The following is a 20495-nucleotide window of genomic DNA, read 5'->3' on the forward strand; positions in this document are numbered from 1 at the left end:
CCGCCGCGGGCACCGGGCGCCGCTCCGGGCGCAGGTGGGAGAGCGGCCGCCGCTGCCGGTGCCGCCGCCGAGGAGGAGCCGCCGGTGCCGCCGCCGCTGCTGTCGGTGCCGCTGCTGCTGCTGTCGGTGCTGCTGCTGCTGCTGTCGGTGCTGCTGCTGCTGCTGCTGCGTCCCCTCGGGCGCGGCGGGACGCGGCTGGGGGCAGCGCGACTCTGGACCTGGGAGCGAGGCGCCCGCTCGGCCCCTTCTTATACGGCGGCGGCCCCGCCTCCCGGGCAGTGACGGGAGCGGCTCCCGCTGGCACCGCGGCCGGGGGGCGGGCGGCGGCGGAGCCCGGGGCGCTGCCCGCGGAGCGGAGCCGCGCGGAGCGGAGCGGAGCCCGCGCTGCCCGCGGCTCCTCCGTCACCCCCGCGCGGGACGGGGCGGGGGGGCCGGCGGAGGCTCCGTCCCGTGCCCGTTCCCATCCCCGTGCCCGTTCCCGTGCCCATCCTGTCCTGGCACGGGCGCCGCTCCCGCCCCACCTCGCGCTCACGGGCCGGCCCCGCCACCTGCCGCTGCCGGCGCCGCGCAGGTGCCCGCGCCGCCCCGCGGCCCTGGAACGGCCCTGGAACGGCCCTGGAACGGCCGCTAAACGGCGGGACGCGGCGGGACGCGGCTCCTTGGGGCCGGGACAGGACGCGGCGGGACGGGACGGGCGCGACGCCCCCTCCCGGCGGAGCAGAGCAGCGCGGAGCAGCGCGGAGCAGCGCGGCCGCCGCCGCCGCCTTCCGCGGGCTCAGGGGTCCCCCCGCCCGAGGAGCGGGCGGCGCTGGGGCCGCAGCAGCGCCGCGGGGGCGGCCGCGAGGCGCCCCGGGCCCGCGCGGGGCAGCGCGGGGCGGCGGAGCGGGGCCCGTGGGTGCGGGCCGGGAACGGAGCGAGCGCGCGGGACAGCAGCTCCTGCGGCCGCCCGCACCGGCCTCAACGGCCCAGCTCCACGAGCAGATGCTCCTCTGGAAAGAAACGAAAACCGCCACTTTCTGAGTAGAAAGAACCCTTTTCTACACTTTTATTTTCGAAGTTTGTTTGTTTGTTTCAGAGGGCGTAGCCGCATTTATTGCTGTTCAATCGGACTGCAGATTTTTCCCCCAACCCGCATCATGGCAGAGCGGGGGGCTGGTGCGGGCGGCGTTTCTGGCCAGTGCCCCTGGGCAGCTCCGCGTGCCGCTGTCCTGCGGCAGAGCCCGCCGCCCAACCCAGGTCAGTGCAATAATGCAGCTGTTTGCCAAAGGAGGGGGTATTTAAACTTAAATAGTTGGCACAGGCCTGCCATATACTCTTTCTTTTTGGCAGCAAGCTCCCGGTGTGAACGCTTGGGACATCCAAATAACTGTACCTGTCTGGCAGGTCGGGTTTGGCATGTGGGGGATCATTTTAACYGTTGTGCTGCAGCTCAGAAACCCTGTGTTGAAATAAACCCGATCTGRTCAAAAGGGACGTGACTTTCACATGAATGTTAGAACCCCAATTCGATGCCATATAGTAAGCATTTTGTTTATTTATTTTAATTCATTTGCATTCCTAGCTGTGGAAAACACCATGCCCAAATCCTCTTCCAGTGCTGTTGCTTCCTGCCCTCRGAGTGCCCGTGTTGCCTGGCTCTGCAGCCCCCTGCCCTCACCTTGGCCCTGGCAGGGGCCTGCAGYGCCCTGGGCCCGTTTCCATGCCCGTGTTGTACGGAGCGGGCGCACGGAGCGCAGCCCGGGATGTGGAGACACCAGACTCAGGCCTGGGCTCCCCCCTCTCCATGCGGGGTTCATTTATCTCCTGGAAGGAAATACTTTGCAGCTGCCGTATCTATAGAATTATCATCTATCTTGCAAAGTATCTCCGTTAATTGTTTGTACTTAGAACTATGTTATGTTCTCGGCTCACCGAGGCGCTTATCACCAGAGGGGAACTGGTCATAAGGTGATGTTGGAGTGGAGCTCTGCCAGCCCAAACAGCCTCCTTCGATATCAGTCACATATTAACACACAAAAAAAGGAGACCAGATTCACGGCAAGGTTCTGCTTAGTCACCTAACGGCCACAGTGGGCACCACAAAACGCCAAAATCTCTTGCTGAACTGTGAACAGCTGAGCGTGGAAAAAGCCAACCAACCAAAAACCCCTGGAAGCCTCCGTAGTTGCCACCTGTATCATCTTGAGGCCGGATATGGGCTGAAGAGGCTGCTGCGTTGCCTGCCTCGTCCTCCAGACCCAGGATTCACGTGCAGAGGCCGTTTGGCACAAGGGCAGCCTCAGCCCTGTGGTGACGGGTGGCACCTGGAGCCTAATGCCCACTTGCTCTGCCCCGTTCGGATGGGGCTTAGGAGAGAGTTTCTGCGTGTGCCCTCCGCACCCRCCACGGGTGCTGGGGTTTCGATGCGTCTCCAGCAAAGCCACCAGGAACACACACGGGAGCTACACTTACTGCTCATCAAAGTGCCTCACKGAGGTAGAAATACACCCTGTCTGAGACCTTGGCCACTGAGCCTGTTCCTCCTACTGGAGTCATGTCCTAGAYGGTGAAGCAAAGACGAGAACGTTGCTCCCTTCCCATCCAGTTGAGTATCTGAACCTTTGACTTGGTGCTTCTGTTGGTGAGTGTTGAACAGCAGCAAGAAACAGATGAACTGAACATATGAATTTCATGCTGTTTTCTGTGAACCCTCTTTTAGGTTCCTGCACTAAATCGAGCAAAGATGAGAGTTTAAACTTGGCCCATGTGTCTTCCAGGTGAGACATGGGGCCAGAGCAAGCTGATCACTGGCTTGCAAAGGGGTTTATTATTGAGAGAAAGGACAGAGCTTGGAACTGCCCTGGAGTTCCCGGCGCTGAACCCTAGGAATCACGGTAGTGGAAAACGGATCCCATGGAGGTGTGGGGACATGTGGAAGCTGAGCTCGTGCTGGGGACTCCACGGGGCCCTTCTCTGGGCTTGCCGGGACACAGCCAGGGGCCGAGCAGAGCGGCCTCCCGCCTTCCCTGGGGAGTCCTGGCCGCGCTGGGAGCCGCAGCACAGGGACAGACCTGCCTCGCGGAAGGACACGCTACACGCCCCTCGGGACACTGGGTTTCCCGGGAAAAGGCCGCCCAGGTGAGGCCTGGGTTGTGGTGAGAACTTGACCTAAAAAGGGAGAAGATGCAGAGGACCCTGTGGTAAAACCATGTGTAGCCACTTAGGACTGACGCTAGATGGGGGATACGAGTGCGGAGGTGTAAATTGGGGGGTAGGAAAAGCAAAACCAAAAGCACCCGTGAGGATCGGCAGGAATCTCTTCCGAGTTAGTAGCCGRCTCTCCCGAGCCAGCACCGCAGCCGCTCAACGTGTCCTCTCTTCACCTCTTCCCACCTCCTGCAGGGCTCGAGCCCCCTCCCTCATCTCGGAGCTTTAATAGGGCTTTGCTCTTTGTTTATGCTCACTTGGATGCTGCCTATTTGGATCACACACCATGTTAGCAGCTGAGGACACCACCTGTAAATGAAGGGATTTTTCTTTTAGCTCCTTTAAACTCTGTGCCGTGACTCGCGTGGGCATTTGAACCAGGCCTAACATCACTTCATAGCACATGTGTTTAACTGCACTGGGAGCTGCTCAACTTGTCCATTGCTTTCTCCGTGTACCAGCCTGAACAACCCAGCAGAAGCAGTAGGCTTTTCATGTTAATGGTTGATGTAGCTTTCTAGATGCTAGTAATGAATTTCCAGATAAAAGCCCCATCTGGGTTTTTAATCTGAGAAAGAAATCTCTTGCTGTACTTGTGGACAGTTGATGAGTTTTGTTTTGCATCATGAGACCTGAAAGAGTCCCTTACTCTCTTTGAGTCACCCGTCATCTTGCCCTTTTCTGGAAACAAACCAAAACCACCCGATAAAGCACAAAGCCCAGCTAATTAACTGAGATTTTTTWATTATTTTTAATTGTTATTATTGCATCAGTATTTTCCTTGCTGTTTCACGAGCTGGTTTTTGTCCTTCCACTTAACGTGTGTATTTTACTCGCAGCTCTGTAGGTCAGGACAGCGGAGAGCAGCTGGGAGCTACGTATGTTTGAGATCATTTTCAGCATCAGTTACACGGAGACAGCTCAGCTCAGTCTTCTACTGCCCCATTAGGGCAGGATCAGGTATTTTGCTAACGAGTTCAGTGTGCCACTAACCTCGCAGCTTAGTGGTGGCTCAGGAGGCTGATACATGCATCACTGAGACCACTGACATGGCTTCAGATTGTGGTACTTACTGCTAAAACTAAAGCTTTAGCTGTGCAGCCTGGCCCAGCATTTCCCGAGTACTTTAAGCGTTGCAGACAGGGCCTTTTTGGTGCAGTTATTGTTACCTTCACGCACTGCAGAGGCTTTTAGGCCTGGTCTGACAGCGTCAGCGCTGGCTCAGGGAAGGGGAAAGCGGCTCTGCTTTCACTGAGCCTCTTCTGCTTTCACTGCCTCTTCCCACCTGGAAAAGGCCTGCGGAGCTCCCAGTCCTGCTCCACATTCCCCCTTCCAGCGCTTTCTAAAGAGCTCAGGAACCTGGGTTTGCTTTGGAGCGAGGCCTGCGGAACAGCCTTGGCTTGGGAAGCAGAGTCTAGTGTGGCTCCGAGTATCAAAAGTCCCCCAGGAAGAGCCTTGTTAAACTATAAACCTAAACTTTGTCCCCCATCGTATGGGTCAAAGTACTCAGGAAATATCTGAGGTATGTGCCAAAAGTGCAATTTAACACCTCGTATGACCAGCCTCTTGATTCCAAATGTCACCTCTCAGTTTCATGTGCCTTTTTATTGGGCTTTAATGTTCTTTAGGTGTAGTGGGACATGGCAGAAGCGAGGCAGCCTCCACAGAACCGGCTTTTAGTCATAACGTCACCATCTTTATTGGTATCAGAAAGGAACAAAATGTACACAGGCGTATTACAGAAGCAGGTATACCTAAAAAATACATTCTGCACATTTTTATGGAAAAAAAAATCCCACTTTCCACATATTAAAATTGGCATAGATAAGTCAATTAACACTTCAATCCCTGAAAACCTTTGAAATGACTTAACAGCTGAAATATTTTTTTTGTTATTATTATTTAAAAAAAAAGACTTATTTGGAATAACAAAGCTTTCTTTACAAAAATATAGCCGTGCACTATTTTGAATTAATAAAAATTGATAAAATTCATTGCTTGATTCTTAACATCAGACTGACATAAACCATGCAAATCCAGTCTATACACAGAGTGCCAGCTGAGCATATTYAGGAGAGATGAGGACAAATTGGTGCTGGAAAATCCTGGAAACAAACACACCCCATTGAACGTCCCCCTCCACGATGGCAGGCCTTCACTTTGCACCCTCCTCAAGGGGAGGTTTCCCACAGAGGTCCATTCACAGCTCGGAGGCTCCTCGCTGAGCACGGAGGCAGCGGGGAAGCTTGCAGGCATGAAAGGGCAAACACTCTCATTACATCTGTTTAACGAGTCCATGGAAAATACCTTCTGGAGCAAATGCTGGACAACGAGCAGCGCAACTTTTTAGGGGAATATTCTTCCACGTGGATATCTCTGCTATGCTCTGTTTGCTACAAGGGTTACTGGAAAACTGGCTGGCAGAGGTTAAGATCCCAACCTAAGCTCTGTCACAAGCAAATACCTAAGTGCAGGAGCCTCCTCCCTGCTGCAGCAAGGGCAGGTTGGTGGCAGCTGCTGCTCTGCCGGTGCCTGCAGCACGTGCATCTATTCCCACCTCAGAACAGATGTGATCTTCATCGGTGCCTTTCCGAGTACCCTTAAAGCTCCAGCCTCTCCAGTTCTCCCTTCTGAGCAGAGCTGACACATTCCTCTCATGACTTTAATGCAAAGACAAAACCGCTGTTTTGTTGCACATTAACAAATCGGTTTGAAAACAGCTTTGATATAAAACACTTACTTCATCTATTAATTACTCCGTGTTGATAGAAGCAAAAATGAATTATTTTTAAAAATTTTTCTTCTTTTTTCTCCTCTTACTTTGGCCCTAGCATTCTGCTCTGGCCACAGCTGTGCATCACAGTGGGCTCCACTCACTGCCCAGTGCTTTGGGCACCGACCCTTCAGAGCCAGGGCTCCCAGCCCGCCCAGGTCCTGCCCAGGACGTTGGGGTCCGTGGCTTGGTCGATGAGACACTTCACCTGGGTCTCCGGGGAAAGGCCGTCGTCGGGCTCCCGGGCGCGCGCGTTGTGCTCGGCGCTGCCGCGGGCCACGGCCACGTAATCCTGGAACGCCGGCGACTTCTCGAAGCCCAGGCGCAGCTCGTCGCTGCAGCGGGACACACAGAGAGCGGTTCTTAGTCCAAGGAGAAGGGAAGACCTACGGGTTCTTAAATGGGAAAGGCTACTTGGAAAATAAACCTGCCCCTGTGATGTTCTATAGGCCTAGGAGCTGTTCGATGGTTTTATACGTCCTGGCGGTCACAGGTGAGTTCAGGGGCCTGTCTCTAGTGAGTATTTACCACCACTGTTACAGTCTCTGGCTGGAAAATCTCTGGCTGGAAAAAGGATGCACCGTTCATGTCCTACCTGTTTTCAGGTATCTATGCATCTGCCCTGCACATCTGCATCTGCAAGCACTATGCGGCCCTTTCCATGTGCCTTCACGTACAAAGGACTCCTCTTGAGCCCTGCACTTCTCAGTATTTGTAAAATTTTAAAACAGGCTTCTTTTCTTGCTTTCTCCTTGCTTTTCTTTTTTTTTGATTAATCCAAAATGTCTTTCTTTTTTTTTTTTTTTTAAAGAGAGGATGCAAGGGATTAATTGTACTTCAACTGAACTTTAAAGACATTCTGGCTGGAGCCAGACTTGCCCAGACTGACAGAAATAATCTGAGGCGGCCATCGGAATCGAATGTGATGTTTTTGGAAAGCCGCTTTCTTCCCTGTCTCCCGTGCAGCTGTTTCAGGCTCCATTTCAAGCAGCTCTTGAGCAGGGGAGCATCTCCTCCCGCGCTCCCCTTGGCCCAAAGGCTGCACAGAAAGAGCAGCGTGAGCCGGCCGAYGGGCTGGGATGGGATGGGGGAGCTGCCAGGAGCAGGGAAAACGCTGAGGAGGCCCGAGCTGGAGCAGGAAGGCTCACAGGGAGATATCTGGTATTTTGGCTGGCAGGGTGATTCAGAGAGCTTGTACGAGCACCAAAACGATCCTCCAAGGAGGCTTGTTGAAGTTCTGCCCTGCCTGCCTCTTCTCTTTCCTAGCTGCTAATCTGCCTGAGGGGAGCAAACTCTGACATAGGAGACAGCAGGAGTCATTTGTGAGGGAATCTGAAGCAAAAGGAGAGTATCTTACCAAGTGATTCTTCCTGGATTGCAACCCATAAGCTTTCTTTGGACATACTTGACTTTCTGCAGAGGGTACCAGTTTACTTCAGACGTGTTTATTTCCTGAATCCATGTGCCTCCTTTTTTCAGCTGCTTCTGTTCAAAGTTCTGTGGATAAAACAATTTTGCCCTATTTAACATAAATCATACACTCAGAAAGACCTTTAGGCCTCTACACAATCACAGCAAGTCAAGCCAAGAACTCTCAAGTGCAGATGCAATGGAGGACAAACTAGTGAGAGGGAATCTATCTCTGCCCGAGACTCCAAATTTAATTTACAGTTACTTAAGCACAACTRATTTTATTTTTTTCTGCCGTAATTACTAGTTTGAAGTATATAGTAAATGTAAATTTAATAAGCTTAGTGCAAAAAGTTCAGAATATTTATAACATATAAATGATAATATTATGACCAAAATATATCCACATTTTTTAGGGTTATTGTGGACATAAAGAACAGTAAACTAAGAAGAGCCGTGCTATCATTCTTCATCCCCTGTCATCATTAAAGGATTCTGGCACTTTAAATGCTCTAAGCCCAGTTTCACTTGGACCTCAACAAAACAAGCAAAGATAAAACTTGTACTGAGCATCAGGGAATACTACCTTTTTGATCAATGTTATCCTTATTTCAGTTTAAGGATTTTTAAGTGAGAAAAAGGAAAAAAAAGGAAGGAGGAAAGGGCCCACCTTCCAGTCCAAAGAAGGCTCTTTCACAAACACATCCATGGTGCTGATGAGGAGATCGGGGTCTGCACGATAAGCTCGCAGGGCATGGACCATCACACTGTAAATGAGCCCCCCCTCTTTCACTGGCATCATCAGACTGACAAACTGGCGAGTCAGGCGAAAAGGCATCAGCTCCGGCACCGCCAAAAACTGAGCAGGAGAAAGGCAGTGGGAAAATAAACAGAAAACAAAGAGCAAAACCCTCCAAGAATTAAGAAACTGCGTAACAGAAGGATTAGAAATAATATTTTCTTTTGCAACTCTATTAGTTACTTAATGAAAATAATGTGTAACTCAATGGAACAGGGCCATTTTTATTCCCTGTCCCCTCACTATGAAATTCTGTAGTTCCCTGGTTACCTAAGAATATGTGGAAACAAAGATCCTATTCTATTGATGAGAAATTACTTGTAAAGATTAWCTTCTGTCAGAATGATGGCAAATGAGCACAGAATTCAGTGTAAACACAGAATTCAGTCTATTGTACTGTACTTCAGTACAAAGCATATTTCTAGKTGCATATAGTGTATGCAAAAAGCTGTAACAAATGAAACAAAGCACAAATACCTGCGTGGCAGAACCAAATGCACATCCAAAATCTATGCCCACCATGCCGCCTGTCTCTTTGTTAATCATGAAGTTGGAGAGGTGCCTGTCCCCGATGCCCAGGATCCAGTGGCTGACGCACATGAGCGCATGGGAGCTGGCAAAGTGGGAGCGCAGCGCCAGGAAGGCCTGCGGAGCGGTGCTCATTTTCACGAAGGCTCTCCTTAACAAAACAAAAGCCACTCGTTGCACGCGAGGAAAAAACAGCAACGTTCACTTCACAGAACTGAGCTAGCAGCAGGGCAGTTACCGGAGCAGGTCTTCGGGCACGCTGCTTTCCCTGCCTTTGAAAGACATCACCGTTTCCGTGCGGCTGGCGTTTCTGTGGATTAGGGGAAGAACAGGGTCAGCTCCTGAGCCTGCCCACAGCTTGTTGAAAGGTTAGATATGTACAGGAATGCAGTAGCGGGCACTATTGACTTGTGGCACTCCAGCAAGAAACGCCAAGTGCGCCTAGAAGCCCTAAAAAAGGCAATAAAGTTGTATTTGATACTAAAAATACCTCCTCTTCCCTTTATCCAAGCAGTTATTTACAAGTCTGAAATTTCTGAATACAACTCACTGTGCATTTCTGCATAATTTCTAGAAAAAATTTAAGCGCAGTCTCTGGGCAGCGGTTATATTCACCCAGCACAAGGGGAGGCACCAGCATTGAACAGCTGCTGCCGAGGACATCCATCCCATACGGGTTACTCTGGATTAGTCCATGTGTGGCCCTGTGAACTGAATGGTCACAGGCAGGTGGTGTGTGCTGTGTGCTGGGCTTCCAGTTTAGCTTCACCTCAAAGGAACTAAGTCCTGCACTCAAGGACGGCTCTGCCTTGCAAACAGCACGAGCTGAGTTGGGGGGGACTGGCTTCTACATCACCACACTGCTGATCTGAGTAGAAAACATTAATGGAGACACACTCAGAAAAACAAGTCAAAATACCCCTTAAAATCAAAATGCAAACAAGAACCCCAGGCTGCTTAAAGGAGGTTATTAACTCATCAAAAATATTCAGCTGGAAACTTCACTTCTACCACTACATCCATAGCAGTCCTAGGCAGGTATGGAAATTCCTTGGAGAGGATTCTGAAGCTGGGGCTCAACCCATCAAATAYTTTTAAGTTACCAGTGTAGAACRAATTACATTCTCTGTGCAATTTTAGTAGGTGCTCTGGCTCCAGGACACCCTACCCAATGGCATATTCAGAACTAGGATGCCTAGTAATGAACTTGAAGAGAAACTTCTAGACTCTTTATTAAGAAAATAAGCAGGCTCGTGGGATCATTCCTGCATTCTAGTGGGATTTCATCAATACTGAACTGCTCCCGCAGAGCACCTTAAATAAGACAAAGTAGCAAAATGGGCAAACCCCAAATCTAGAAAGATTTGCAGGTAACAATAATGTAGATATTCCCCAGAACCTCTGACAGTCTCTGTGTGTCCAAATGCTGTGTTCTATGGACAATTCTATTTTAAAACTTACTTGTACATAAACTGRTATCGAGAGATGCCTTGCGCTTTCCCACCCATCCTGGACAGCCATTCGTTRTAAGTAGCTGGGGGTCCTCTCGAGCTATGGACAAAAAATGTATGTATGACTTGACTGAAGCAGGTACGGGAAAATATTTGAAACCTACATACAACAACTATACAATGTATACAATGGTATAAATTATCAACTGCTTTCAGGAAAAAAAAAAAAAGAATCTTTTAAATCTTGTGCACTAGCTCCTCCCTGCCTTATGACAGTTAAACATACAATCTTATGACCCTAAACATAGGTTAAAGGTTTTTGTCCTCTCTTTTATGTATAGGGTTCATATCCCAGCAGACCCGAAATCTGCAGCACCTCAGAGGTCTGTCCTCAGCAAACACTAGGTTTAGTTTAGGACTTTTTCCTCCAGCCTGGCCCAGTGCAAGTGAACTAGTAAAAATAAATCCTGTCAACAGTGCTCTGACAAGCCCAAACAGAGTTACATACTAGGGACAAAGCCTAGTGAATGAAACCACATTTCTAAATTCCAGGATGCAAACAGCTGGAAACACTAGCATTAATCAATTTTAYAAATATTCACCCCTCAATTACAAATGCTCAAGAGAGAGAAAGTTCATTTCTTCAGATGCAGACTTTACACCAAGTCGTAGGCAGTGTCCTAGAGGTGCATTTTGTGGATTTGCTGCTACTTTCCTCGGTCACTGACTCACCCTACTCAACATATAATATCTAAACAGCTCTGCCTCTGCTCCCTGCTCCTTTTAATCCCCCTCTCACTGACCTACGTCCACATCCTGCCTGATCAAATCAAGAGATCAAAATCCTTTGCTCATAAAATCAATCTGCAGATAAGGAAATGGGGATGATGGTGACGTCACGAATGATTACGAGCCTCTTGTTCAAACAAGTTGGGTGGAGGATATTACAGGTACAATGGTACTCACTGAACAAACAGTTGCCAATTACTAATTTGGGTCAGGAAGTACAAAGTGCCTCCCTACTTACAGGCACTTTTCTTCCTTTAAAGTAATACGCTGCYACGAGACCATCAGCACCACGAGGAACCCAACGGTTGTGCTCTCGTTTGCAGCGGACAGATAAACCGTGTTCTCACCTGCTATAGTTAAAGCCTTCCTCTTCAGTCATGCTATTTTTAAGGAATTCTTTTAAAGTGCAGGTATTTTCCAACCACTTGATGAGCCCCAGCCTGGAACAAAAAGAAATGAGAGAAGGAGCTCCGAGGTGAATTGTGGAAGAGCAAGGTAAACAGGAAGCAACTTGGTCCGCTGCCCRCCACCGAAGGTCTAAAGCCACCAACTTAGATATCCTCAGAAAACAGCTCCCAGACAAAGTGTTTTTAAATAAACATAAGAAGTCAAAGAGCTAAAACACTCTGAACTAGAATTTCGCACACAGAAAACTCACTTCCTCACCAAGAGTAGATGTTGAAATGAGAATTTCTGTCCCTCAGGATAAATTCTTACCTTGTTGTCATGGGTATGACCTGGTATGTTTTTAATTGCATATTTCTCTGGCTACAGGCAGCATCTTGGGAAAGGATAATGTTCATTACATCAAACAGCTGTTGAATGCGTTGGTCTTGCCTCAAGTCTTCACCACCTTTGACGAGAAAAGGATACTCCTGCTCATCGCTGCCTCGGATYGTTATCCGTTTTGGTTTCCTCAGGGATTCCATTACTTTTATCTTGGAAAACAGAAAACAGTGCAAAATATTTCTGTCAAAGAGGCTTGGGGTTACAGAATCATCACTGAGACTAAACATGGCTGGTATTCTCTACACAGCACAATCACCTTGTTCAGTTACAAGTAGAAAAAAGACCGTTYCATAGAAATTCATTTACGTTCTCCAGGATGCACATGTGGCAGCGACTCTTCTATTGTTAAATTCCCCAAACAGTACATAAACACAAATTTATACCCAACAGGATTTGGACTAGACTTAAAAGCATACCCGTTCATCAAATCCAGATATTCTCACGTGGTATTCTGGCATTGGTTTTCCTTTCCCATCATACTGACCTGAAGTGGCAGAGGAAAAACAATGTTATAGACTACGATTTTTATATTTATTTATTTATTTTAAAGTTTATTCAAGACGACAACATTCTTCCAGACTGGGAAATGATAACTCCAAAGAAAATATTTCAAAATACACAAAAACACATCATGCACATCATATGATTTTATCTTTGAATTACTAATATTCTTTCTTAAGCCATCAGAACTGAAGCTTTTCATGGCTTTAGAGGATTCAATCTTGTTGATCACATTGTTTGGAATGAGATCTTTACCTAAGAATTTAAAATCTTTTAAGGAGATGCAATTTAAAAAAACATTAATGCCAGGTATATAGCTTAGAAATACATATAAGAAATGATGAATGAAAGTAGTAAGGTGACAACAGCGAGGCAWAAAAGCCAGCATGAGAAGAGCAGCAACTTGTGAAGAGCAGATGAGCGACAGCACGGAAGGGGAACGTACCAGGAACTTCGATTTCATTTCTCAAGAACTCAGCTTTGAATTCACTCATCCACGGTGAACATTCCTTCAGGTTTCCAGGTTCTTTATTGCTTTTGGCCATTTTTGAGAGGAGAGAATTTGTAATTGCCTGAAAATCACTAAGCTTCATATTCAACAGTTTGGAGCCATGTTTTCCAAATTCACGGTCAAATTCCTTCCCGAAAGCCTGAAATTCATTTACAGAAAGGAATCTGGTTAAGACAGTATTCTCCCCGAGAACATCAAAACAGCACTTGCTCCAGAGAGTTCTCAGTCAAAGCAGACAATGTTTTAAGCACATATACTTGACAGTACCATGTACAAACATGGAATTAAAAACATCTATAGAGGGCAAATTAATGCCCTAATGCACTAGTGTGATGTAGGTCGCCTTTCAGCTTCCTCTGCATACACAGCCTCATCTGTCCTTCTAAAATATCTCTGTCTTCCTTCGATGCTCCTTTTTTTTCTATCAGAGTGTCTTCATCGCCTATTTGGTTGAACCGCCAGCCGATATTCACAGAAACAGCTACATTCTGCCAAACCAGATTTGTTTATACTGTTATATTTGCTTATACTGTTATATATGATTTTTGTTATATTTAAAAGAGAAGCTTATCCCTTTTTGCCCCTTCCAGCCACACTTGAACCTTGAGAAAGATATCAATAATGTTGCTTATTAAATGTCCAAAATGCACTTCACCCTTTCCAAAGAGGAGACTGCTACTGTCAACATATTCATCATTTTAAATTTGCCTCCAGGTGATCACCCAATTGCTTCCGCTGTTTAGTTCTTTGCTTACTTTAAAATTCAAGGCAGCAAATATACAATAGCTTGAATACTGTATTTTAATTGATATAACCCACCAACAGTGTTTAAGTTATGAACTACCAGAATGTTAAAAATAAATGCAAGATGTTTATAGTTTAAAATACATGCAACTGTACATAGAAAATCTTTATTCCTTTTATTTATCTGAATTACTATACATATTAGAGTAATTTTATGAATGGGTCAAGAAATAAAGCTTCTTCTCCAGTAAGGAAAATTTGCAGACATCCTTACAAGACACTATTTCTCCTTTCTATTATCTCCTGAAGACAGGGAATTTGGAACCTGGGCGCTATGTCCCTGACCACCTCCTGTTGGCCTGTACAAGGAACGCTCATCTCCTGCTTCCCTCCAACAGAGGGGAAACATCCCAGCTCCCCTTCCTCCCCCAGGTACCCTCTGCTGCTGCACACAGTTCAGCTCACGGGGGAAATGTGGGGTTGTGTGTGTGCGAGTGGTCCAGGCTTGCACACGGACAGAGCCAGGCGCAGCCTGTGCTTGTCTGTCACCCGGCCAGCGCGGTGTCCTGCGGCGGCTGTACCGCTACAGCCGGCCGCCTCCTTCCACCCTCACCGCCAGCCAGGGCTCACTCTGCAAACACTCACGTGCAGCTTTCTTCACTTTATCATTTCGTTATCATTCRGTTTAAGTTCCACCTTATCTTGGAGCAACACATCCAAAGGGCTAACACGCCAATAAACTCCCTGCTGCCCTTCCTGCTGCCCCCTTGCCCCTGCCCTGCTCATACCCTCTGCTTCTCTGCCCCCCGAGACCTGAAAGCAGGGGCAGGGATTCTTGAGATACTCACACAGCTTTATCCAGTGCTAATGCAGCACAAGAATGGCCATGGGAATGGACATTAGCTGCACTTAACCCAGACCACAGGGCTACGAACACAGGGGACACGAGCACAGCCACGCTCCTGTAGAAACACCGCTCCTCTGGCTTGCAGCAATTTGCAGCTCGGGCTATTTACAGGTGTCAAAGCATCTTTCCCCTCCCCATGATATGGTCTAGTCACTGCTCAAATCTAAGAGAGGTTCTAGCATCCATAGCATCTTGGAGAAGAACTTCAGAGCTCAACTGTGTAGCAGAATGAACCACCACATCCTTTTTGTTTTTTCTTTTTGAACTTCCCATTTGCCAATGTCCTTTGCTACTCCACGCTTCATGCGGTAGAAGAGAAATTCCAAAGGGTAATTGCTCCCTGCTTCCTGTTCCTAGTGTTAACAGCTTTATTACATCTGCCATTGTGATGTCTTTTCTACCTGAACTTGTTCCTTGCCCATGGGAATTATTCCTGCCACTGTGAAACTTTCCCAGTTCCACTATACTTTTGTTGAGAAGTGACAACTGGGGCTGCACAGTGTTGAAGAGGCAAGAATCAGAGGAGGTTGTTACGTATAAATGCATAAATCCATACTTCGTACTTGCCTCTCAACAGTTTTCTGCTTTCTTGACTGCTATGGAGTATTCGCAATTGATTTTTCACAGAGCTATCAAAAACCAAGATCTTGCTCTTAACAGTCAGCCCAGACCTGAACAATTCTATGTGAAACCACAAGTTTTGGGGCCATATACACCATTTCATTTTCCTGACTCTCGCTACTTTGGAACTCACTCAGCCGTGTAAAGCCCTTTCTGCTGTGTTTCATAGTTTTCTCTTCACCTACCCCGAGCAGCTCAGTACCAGCACCAGCACCCCGAGGTGCTGAGGCTTTACTTGGCACCACCGTAAAGCAGGGCCTGATTTCTGGGCAGGGTCACAGACACACAGGCCTAGGCTCTCAGAATGGGCAGGGTGCAGGAAAGGGGAGACAGCAGCTTTGCCAATGGGAATTTTCAGCCCGTGGGACAGTCAGCAGTTGAAGTGAAACAATTCCATAACTTTTAGCAACAAAATCTCACATGCCTAAATTGATCAATTGAGCAATCAGGTCCTGCAGCACCTGTCAAGTTGCCATCTGGTCCATGGTCTTCCAGTGCCTTCTAGAAAAGCACACAATGCCAATGGTATTTATTTGTCACACACCTGAATAAATTTTTTCCTTAGCAATCCAAGGCCAGGGGCTTCTAAATCTCCCAAATTCCTGTACATTTCTTCATACTTGTTTTGAAGTTTATTTTTATTCCTCTGAGTTTTTAACAGCTCACTTTTGACGTCTTCAGTCCAATCCTGCAAAGAGAGGGAAACAGATGCATACTGAGAAACACTGTTTACTGACCCTCTGCCTCTTTGGTAATCTGCACAGATTGCATTCAGGTTGCTATTTCTGCTAATAGCCAATTAAGTGTCTTCTGAGTCATTCTACAACAATGAAAAGGCTATGAGCACTTTCCTTCCATTCTGAACTTAAACAAAATGTTTCTACTTCACTAGCATAATTATGTTCATTAGGATAGTGTCTACTGCAAATTAAGAAAGACGCCGTTGGACTAGGAGCAAAACAAGGGAACCCTTTGGACAATGGATTCAAAATATTAAAAGAGAAACTCAGCAGAGCCTGGGAAATTCTGGAGATGGCCACAAACAATRATTCTCTGCCAGCTTCAGAATATTTGACAAAGATGGACTGAGCAAGGGACAAGGCAGAGACCCTGAAAGGGGCTTGTGCAAAACAGCCTATTGCCCAAGAGAGAGAAATGAGCAAGGGCAATGAGTGAGAGCTGTTGAGTGCACCCCGACACTGCTCTCTATGGATGCTGGGCTCAGTCTACATGAACCATTTCCCGTGGCTGCAGGGTCAACCTAACTCTGGCTGGCTCAGCAAAGCAGTTTCTTATGTAACACACACCATGGGGGATGGAAGGGAAAGAGGAAAAATCCGTTTTACCTTAAAAAGCAACATGGGATTAGAGAGCTGTTCCAGGGAGTGGACAAAATCTTGAACTACCCCTCCTCTGTCGAGCTTTTTCTTGATCCTGTGAAAGAAAAGTGCATAACAAGGAACTACCATCACCACTTGGTCTGCAGATAAGCAGCCACCAAGATCTTCTATGTATTTAAGAATATCCGATTAAAAAATTTCACAGAGCTAATGGATAGGAGTCAGCCAGAATTTTCTTTCAGGTTGCAGGGCTGTTTGCTGTCCTCTCTTACCATTCTTTTTAGTAACCAAGTGCCCTACTATTTAAACAGCAGCTTGGTGGGGAGTGGGAAACATTCCTCAAATAGTAATGGGCATTAACAAGACTAAACATATTCCCATGCCAATTCTCAAGGGTGATAAAGTTTACAAAGTACAACCCTTTACTTTTTTATTTCCATCAAAGAAATACACCAACTTATTCAGAAATTTGGGGGAAAAAAAATGAAAAGAGACATCTGAAATTATATTACAAGTCTACAGCTTTGTGGAATAACAGTTTACTTTTGCCTGGGAATCAACCCAGCTTTTATTGCACGGCCCAATGACGAAGTCAGAGCTTGTACAGGAAGGCTCATTTTGGACAGTGAATAAGCACAGAAGAATAAAATGGTCACTCTCCAAGAAATGAGAYTATTTCATTTCTCTGATAGCTGAGGGAGCATCTGTTACATTCAAACATCTCTGCTCTAATCTTAGTTTTAGAAAAATCTGAAACCTCCAAGCTTCACCTTCATCTCTAAAGGTACTGATCCTAAATCCTGTGTATAASAGTAAGAGCTTAAGTGCATGCCAGACTTTCCTTCAGCCCTGGCAGAGCAAGRGAATGAAGAGGAAGAGACCTTGACTTCCACATAGTAATAAGGAAAAAGGGGGCATCTCTCTGTGGTCTTTTGTTTCTCTTGTGGGGGGGGAAAAAAAAGGAAAGAAAAAGAAAAACTTGTATCCTACTGCCTGTGGATTGCAGGTACTCACCACTCCAGAAGGTGGCCAGGCCACCTATCTAAGCATGTCTAATATCAACAGATATTATGTGTCAAGTTTCATCTAGTGCCTTTAAATCAAAGCATAGTGTGCTATCCCTGTGCAGGATTATCCTCCTAACTTTTCTCATGCTCCTTACAGAAACCTTAATTAAAACAAATGGTTGACTCCCTGCATCCGCTCCACCCTCCCCTTCCCCCCMAAAAAAGAGCTATTTTTCTGATTATAAATTCACCTTTCTACGAACTCCTTGTTCTTACAGTCAGTTGCAGTATCTTTGAAAGAGTAACTTTCACTGCTGATCATGAAGGGGTAGATGATGGCCTGGGGATAGGTATCTGCAATCTCCTCCACAGTGTGTTGCACGGCTATTGCTTCATCCTTGTCAAGCAGTGCCATCATCTGGCTAATCCAACCTATGAACTGCCAACAGGGAACTGAGGAAAGCTGCAAAATGCACACACRGTCACTGCTTTCAGCTTTGCTTCTCCTTAAAAACACCAATATAGTCATACACAAATCAAACTGCTCTGTGTTGCAAGTCAGCAGATAGAAACACTTTGTGGGAGGAAGGGAGTATGTTACCTAGGTGGCACAAAACATYCCCCAGTGAAGCAGAGGGGATTTAATATTATTTTTGCTTGATGGGTTTTCCATTGCTAAGACTTGTAGTTTATTGATCAAGATGGGGAGTTTCATACTCAAACTTACGGCATTTCTGCCTGGATGCAATGTAATAATTTTTGACCATCACTCAACTTGAAAACGTCATGGGGTAGTTCAAGCTTGATTCAAGTAAAATGGGAAGGGCAACACTGATCCTTCCACCATAGTTTTGCTCTTCCTTCAACTTTTATTTTTTTGGGTTTTTTTTTTTTTTGGTAAGAGGTATTAACACCATTTTACTTTTCAGTAGAGCACTTCCCAACGTCTCCTCCAAGTTCTCTTTCCCTCCTAAAATGYATCACTTCTGAAAGGAATTCTAGAATATATTTTCTTGTGACAGTAAGAGGCCAATCTCGGCCTTTTTTTTTCCTGTCTCCTTCTGAGTTTAGGAGCTAATTGCCAGTGATTATCTCGCAGAAAGGGGAAGAGGGCAAAGAAAGGCTCGGTCAACTTCTTTTCTTTCTTGGTGAGGTCTGTTGGCTGGGGCAGGCATTGGGCTCTGACTAATCGAAGTTTCATTATGATCACACCTTTTCCATCTTTTAACTGTTTGTGCACTTTTGTGGGATAACTGAGTTGTCCTTCTGTCTCCCTTGTGCATTTGAGCTCTTCCTGTGACAGTGCCTGTCCCTCTGTGTGCATGGACTGGGAGCACGGAACAGGTCTGAAATCACRGGCAATCTAAAACAGGAACAGTCCTAAGTGAAGAGGATGATGTCTTGGGACAAAAGGGAAGGCACCATTGCACAGGGCATSTTCACATACAAAAAGAAGTAAGAAAGAGGTAATGGAAGGGGGAAGTGGGAAAACAAAGGAGGAAGAAGTTGCAGGAAATCTCTGAGATAAAGCAGGACAGGGAGAGGTGGGGAAAAGAGAGAATTTATCTGAAAAAAGCTGCTGMTTTCTGGCATTTAGGAAACAGCCTACAGAAATAAGATATATTTGTCAATATAGTCCTACTCACATTTATCAGCTCACCTAGATTACTCAGACAGGGGAAAAAAAAAACCTTCATCAGCTCTCAAACTAATATTTGGAATTAGAGTAACAATAAAATCTTCAATTTTTAAGATTTTTTTAATTCCATTTTCTTCAGAGAAAAGTCAAGGCATAAAGTTTACTTGATTCACCTGAAGCAAAGCTTAACAGTCTGACCCCTCTATCTACACAAACTCAACATCCATCTTCACAATTCTATTTATAGCAACATTTGATGTCAGGAAAATGGAAGCAACTAACCTCCCGTGTCACCAGACCCAGTGTCTCTGCTGGATACTTTTCTATTATTTGCAGCAGTCTTGGGAATCTCAGCCTGGCTTCTCTGGAGTTCAATTTTAAAGCTTTTATCATTTTCTCCACCACAATAGCTGGGAATAGCTGYAGATCTGCAATGTTGATTTCTGCCAAGAACCATTACAGAAAAGTTATCAGAAACACCATCACTTGTTCCATGTTTTTGATCATCTAGAACATTAGTCTTTACTATTCCGCATTTTTTTTTTAAATTTCTACTTTGTTCTTTTTCCCATTTCTTTGAACTGCACACATGTATTTGGGGACTGTGAGGATTAGCTTGACCAGGAAGCTGCATCACTGCTGGCATCTTGCCTGTTTCAAATGCAGCAGCACTGTAGAGGTTTAGGAGGGAACAAGAGAGCCATCTGCCTGATATGTACATATCTTACAAGTGAAAGGAGGACTGCATGAGTGATTCATAGCACGAAAGCTGGCAGTAATGTTAAAAATAAAATAAAATAAAATAAAATAAAATAAAATAAAATAAAATAAAATAAAATAAAATAAAATAAAATAAAATAAAATAAAATAAAATAAAATNAAATAAAATAAAATAAAATAAAATAAAATAAAATAAAATAAAATAAAATAAAATAAAATAAAATAAAATAAAATAAAATAAAATAAAATAAAATATAAAATAAAATATAAAATAAAATAAAATAAAATAAAATAAAATAAAATAAAATAAAATAAAATAAAATAAAATAAAATAAAATAAAATAAAATAAAATGAAATAAAATGAAATAGGTATAAACGCTGTCAGAGTGGAGGACAAATTGTTCTTTTAAATTCAGGCTGTGTTGCTTGCCGCTCTCCTGGGCAGCACAAAAACTGATGTATCCCAGATAAATCCATCTTGACAAGCTGAGGGCAAGCCCTGACTTACCAAGCAAGCCTTCCTCTTCCTTGCGTAGATGCTCGTCGCAGAAACCAACCAAAGTCATGTAGGCATCAATAACTCCAGCAACATCCACGTGTTCCACGGAGTGCGACTGCACCTCCTCTTCAGACTTCCTCACGGCACTCCTGAAACACTGGAAAGCCCTCTTGTTCAGCCCTGCTAACACCTAAAATTCACCCATGAGAGGAAAAAAAGATATATTAGCAAGTAGCAATCAGCAATTCCTTTTGAAACTAGAGATTGGTTGCAAAGATTG

The 20495-nt window shown here is 45.8% G+C and overlaps 1 protein-coding gene across 1 annotated transcript in view; it reads right to left on the reverse strand.

Annotated features, from left to right (window-relative positions):
• Positions 1-5424: 5424 nt before the first annotated feature.
• The window catches only part of PRKDC (protein kinase, DNA-activated, catalytic subunit), a 76497-nt gene continuing 61426 nt past the window's right edge, over positions 5425-20495 (reverse strand). Inside the window, exons 72-86 of the mRNA XM_026039503.1 lie at positions 20225-20405; positions 19278-19438; positions 17608-17819; positions 16356-16443; positions 15554-15697; positions 12672-12876; positions 12142-12209; positions 11654-11874; positions 11284-11376; positions 10158-10247; positions 8935-9006; positions 8646-8847; positions 8040-8228; positions 7317-7456; positions 5425-6294 (exon numbers count right to left, since the gene is read on the reverse strand). Of these exons, the coding sequence (XP_025895288.1) occupies positions 6090-6294; positions 7317-7456; positions 8040-8228; positions 8646-8847; positions 8935-9006; positions 10158-10247; positions 11284-11376; positions 11654-11874; positions 12142-12209; positions 12672-12876; positions 15554-15697; positions 16356-16443; positions 17608-17819; positions 19278-19438; positions 20225-20405 (2271 nt within the window). The 3' untranslated portion in view covers positions 5425-6089. The remainder of the gene's footprint in view (positions 6295-7316; positions 7457-8039; positions 8229-8645; positions 8848-8934; positions 9007-10157; positions 10248-11283; positions 11377-11653; positions 11875-12141; positions 12210-12671; positions 12877-15553; positions 15698-16355; positions 16444-17607; positions 17820-19277; positions 19439-20224; positions 20406-20495) is intronic.

This window comes from Nothoprocta perdicaria, unplaced genomic scaffold (genome assembly GCF_003342845.1).
Source record: "Nothoprocta perdicaria isolate Ctin4 unplaced genomic scaffold, notPer1 scaffold_231, whole genome shotgun sequence".
NCBI lineage: Eukaryota > Metazoa > Chordata > Aves > Tinamiformes > Tinamidae > Nothoprocta > Nothoprocta perdicaria.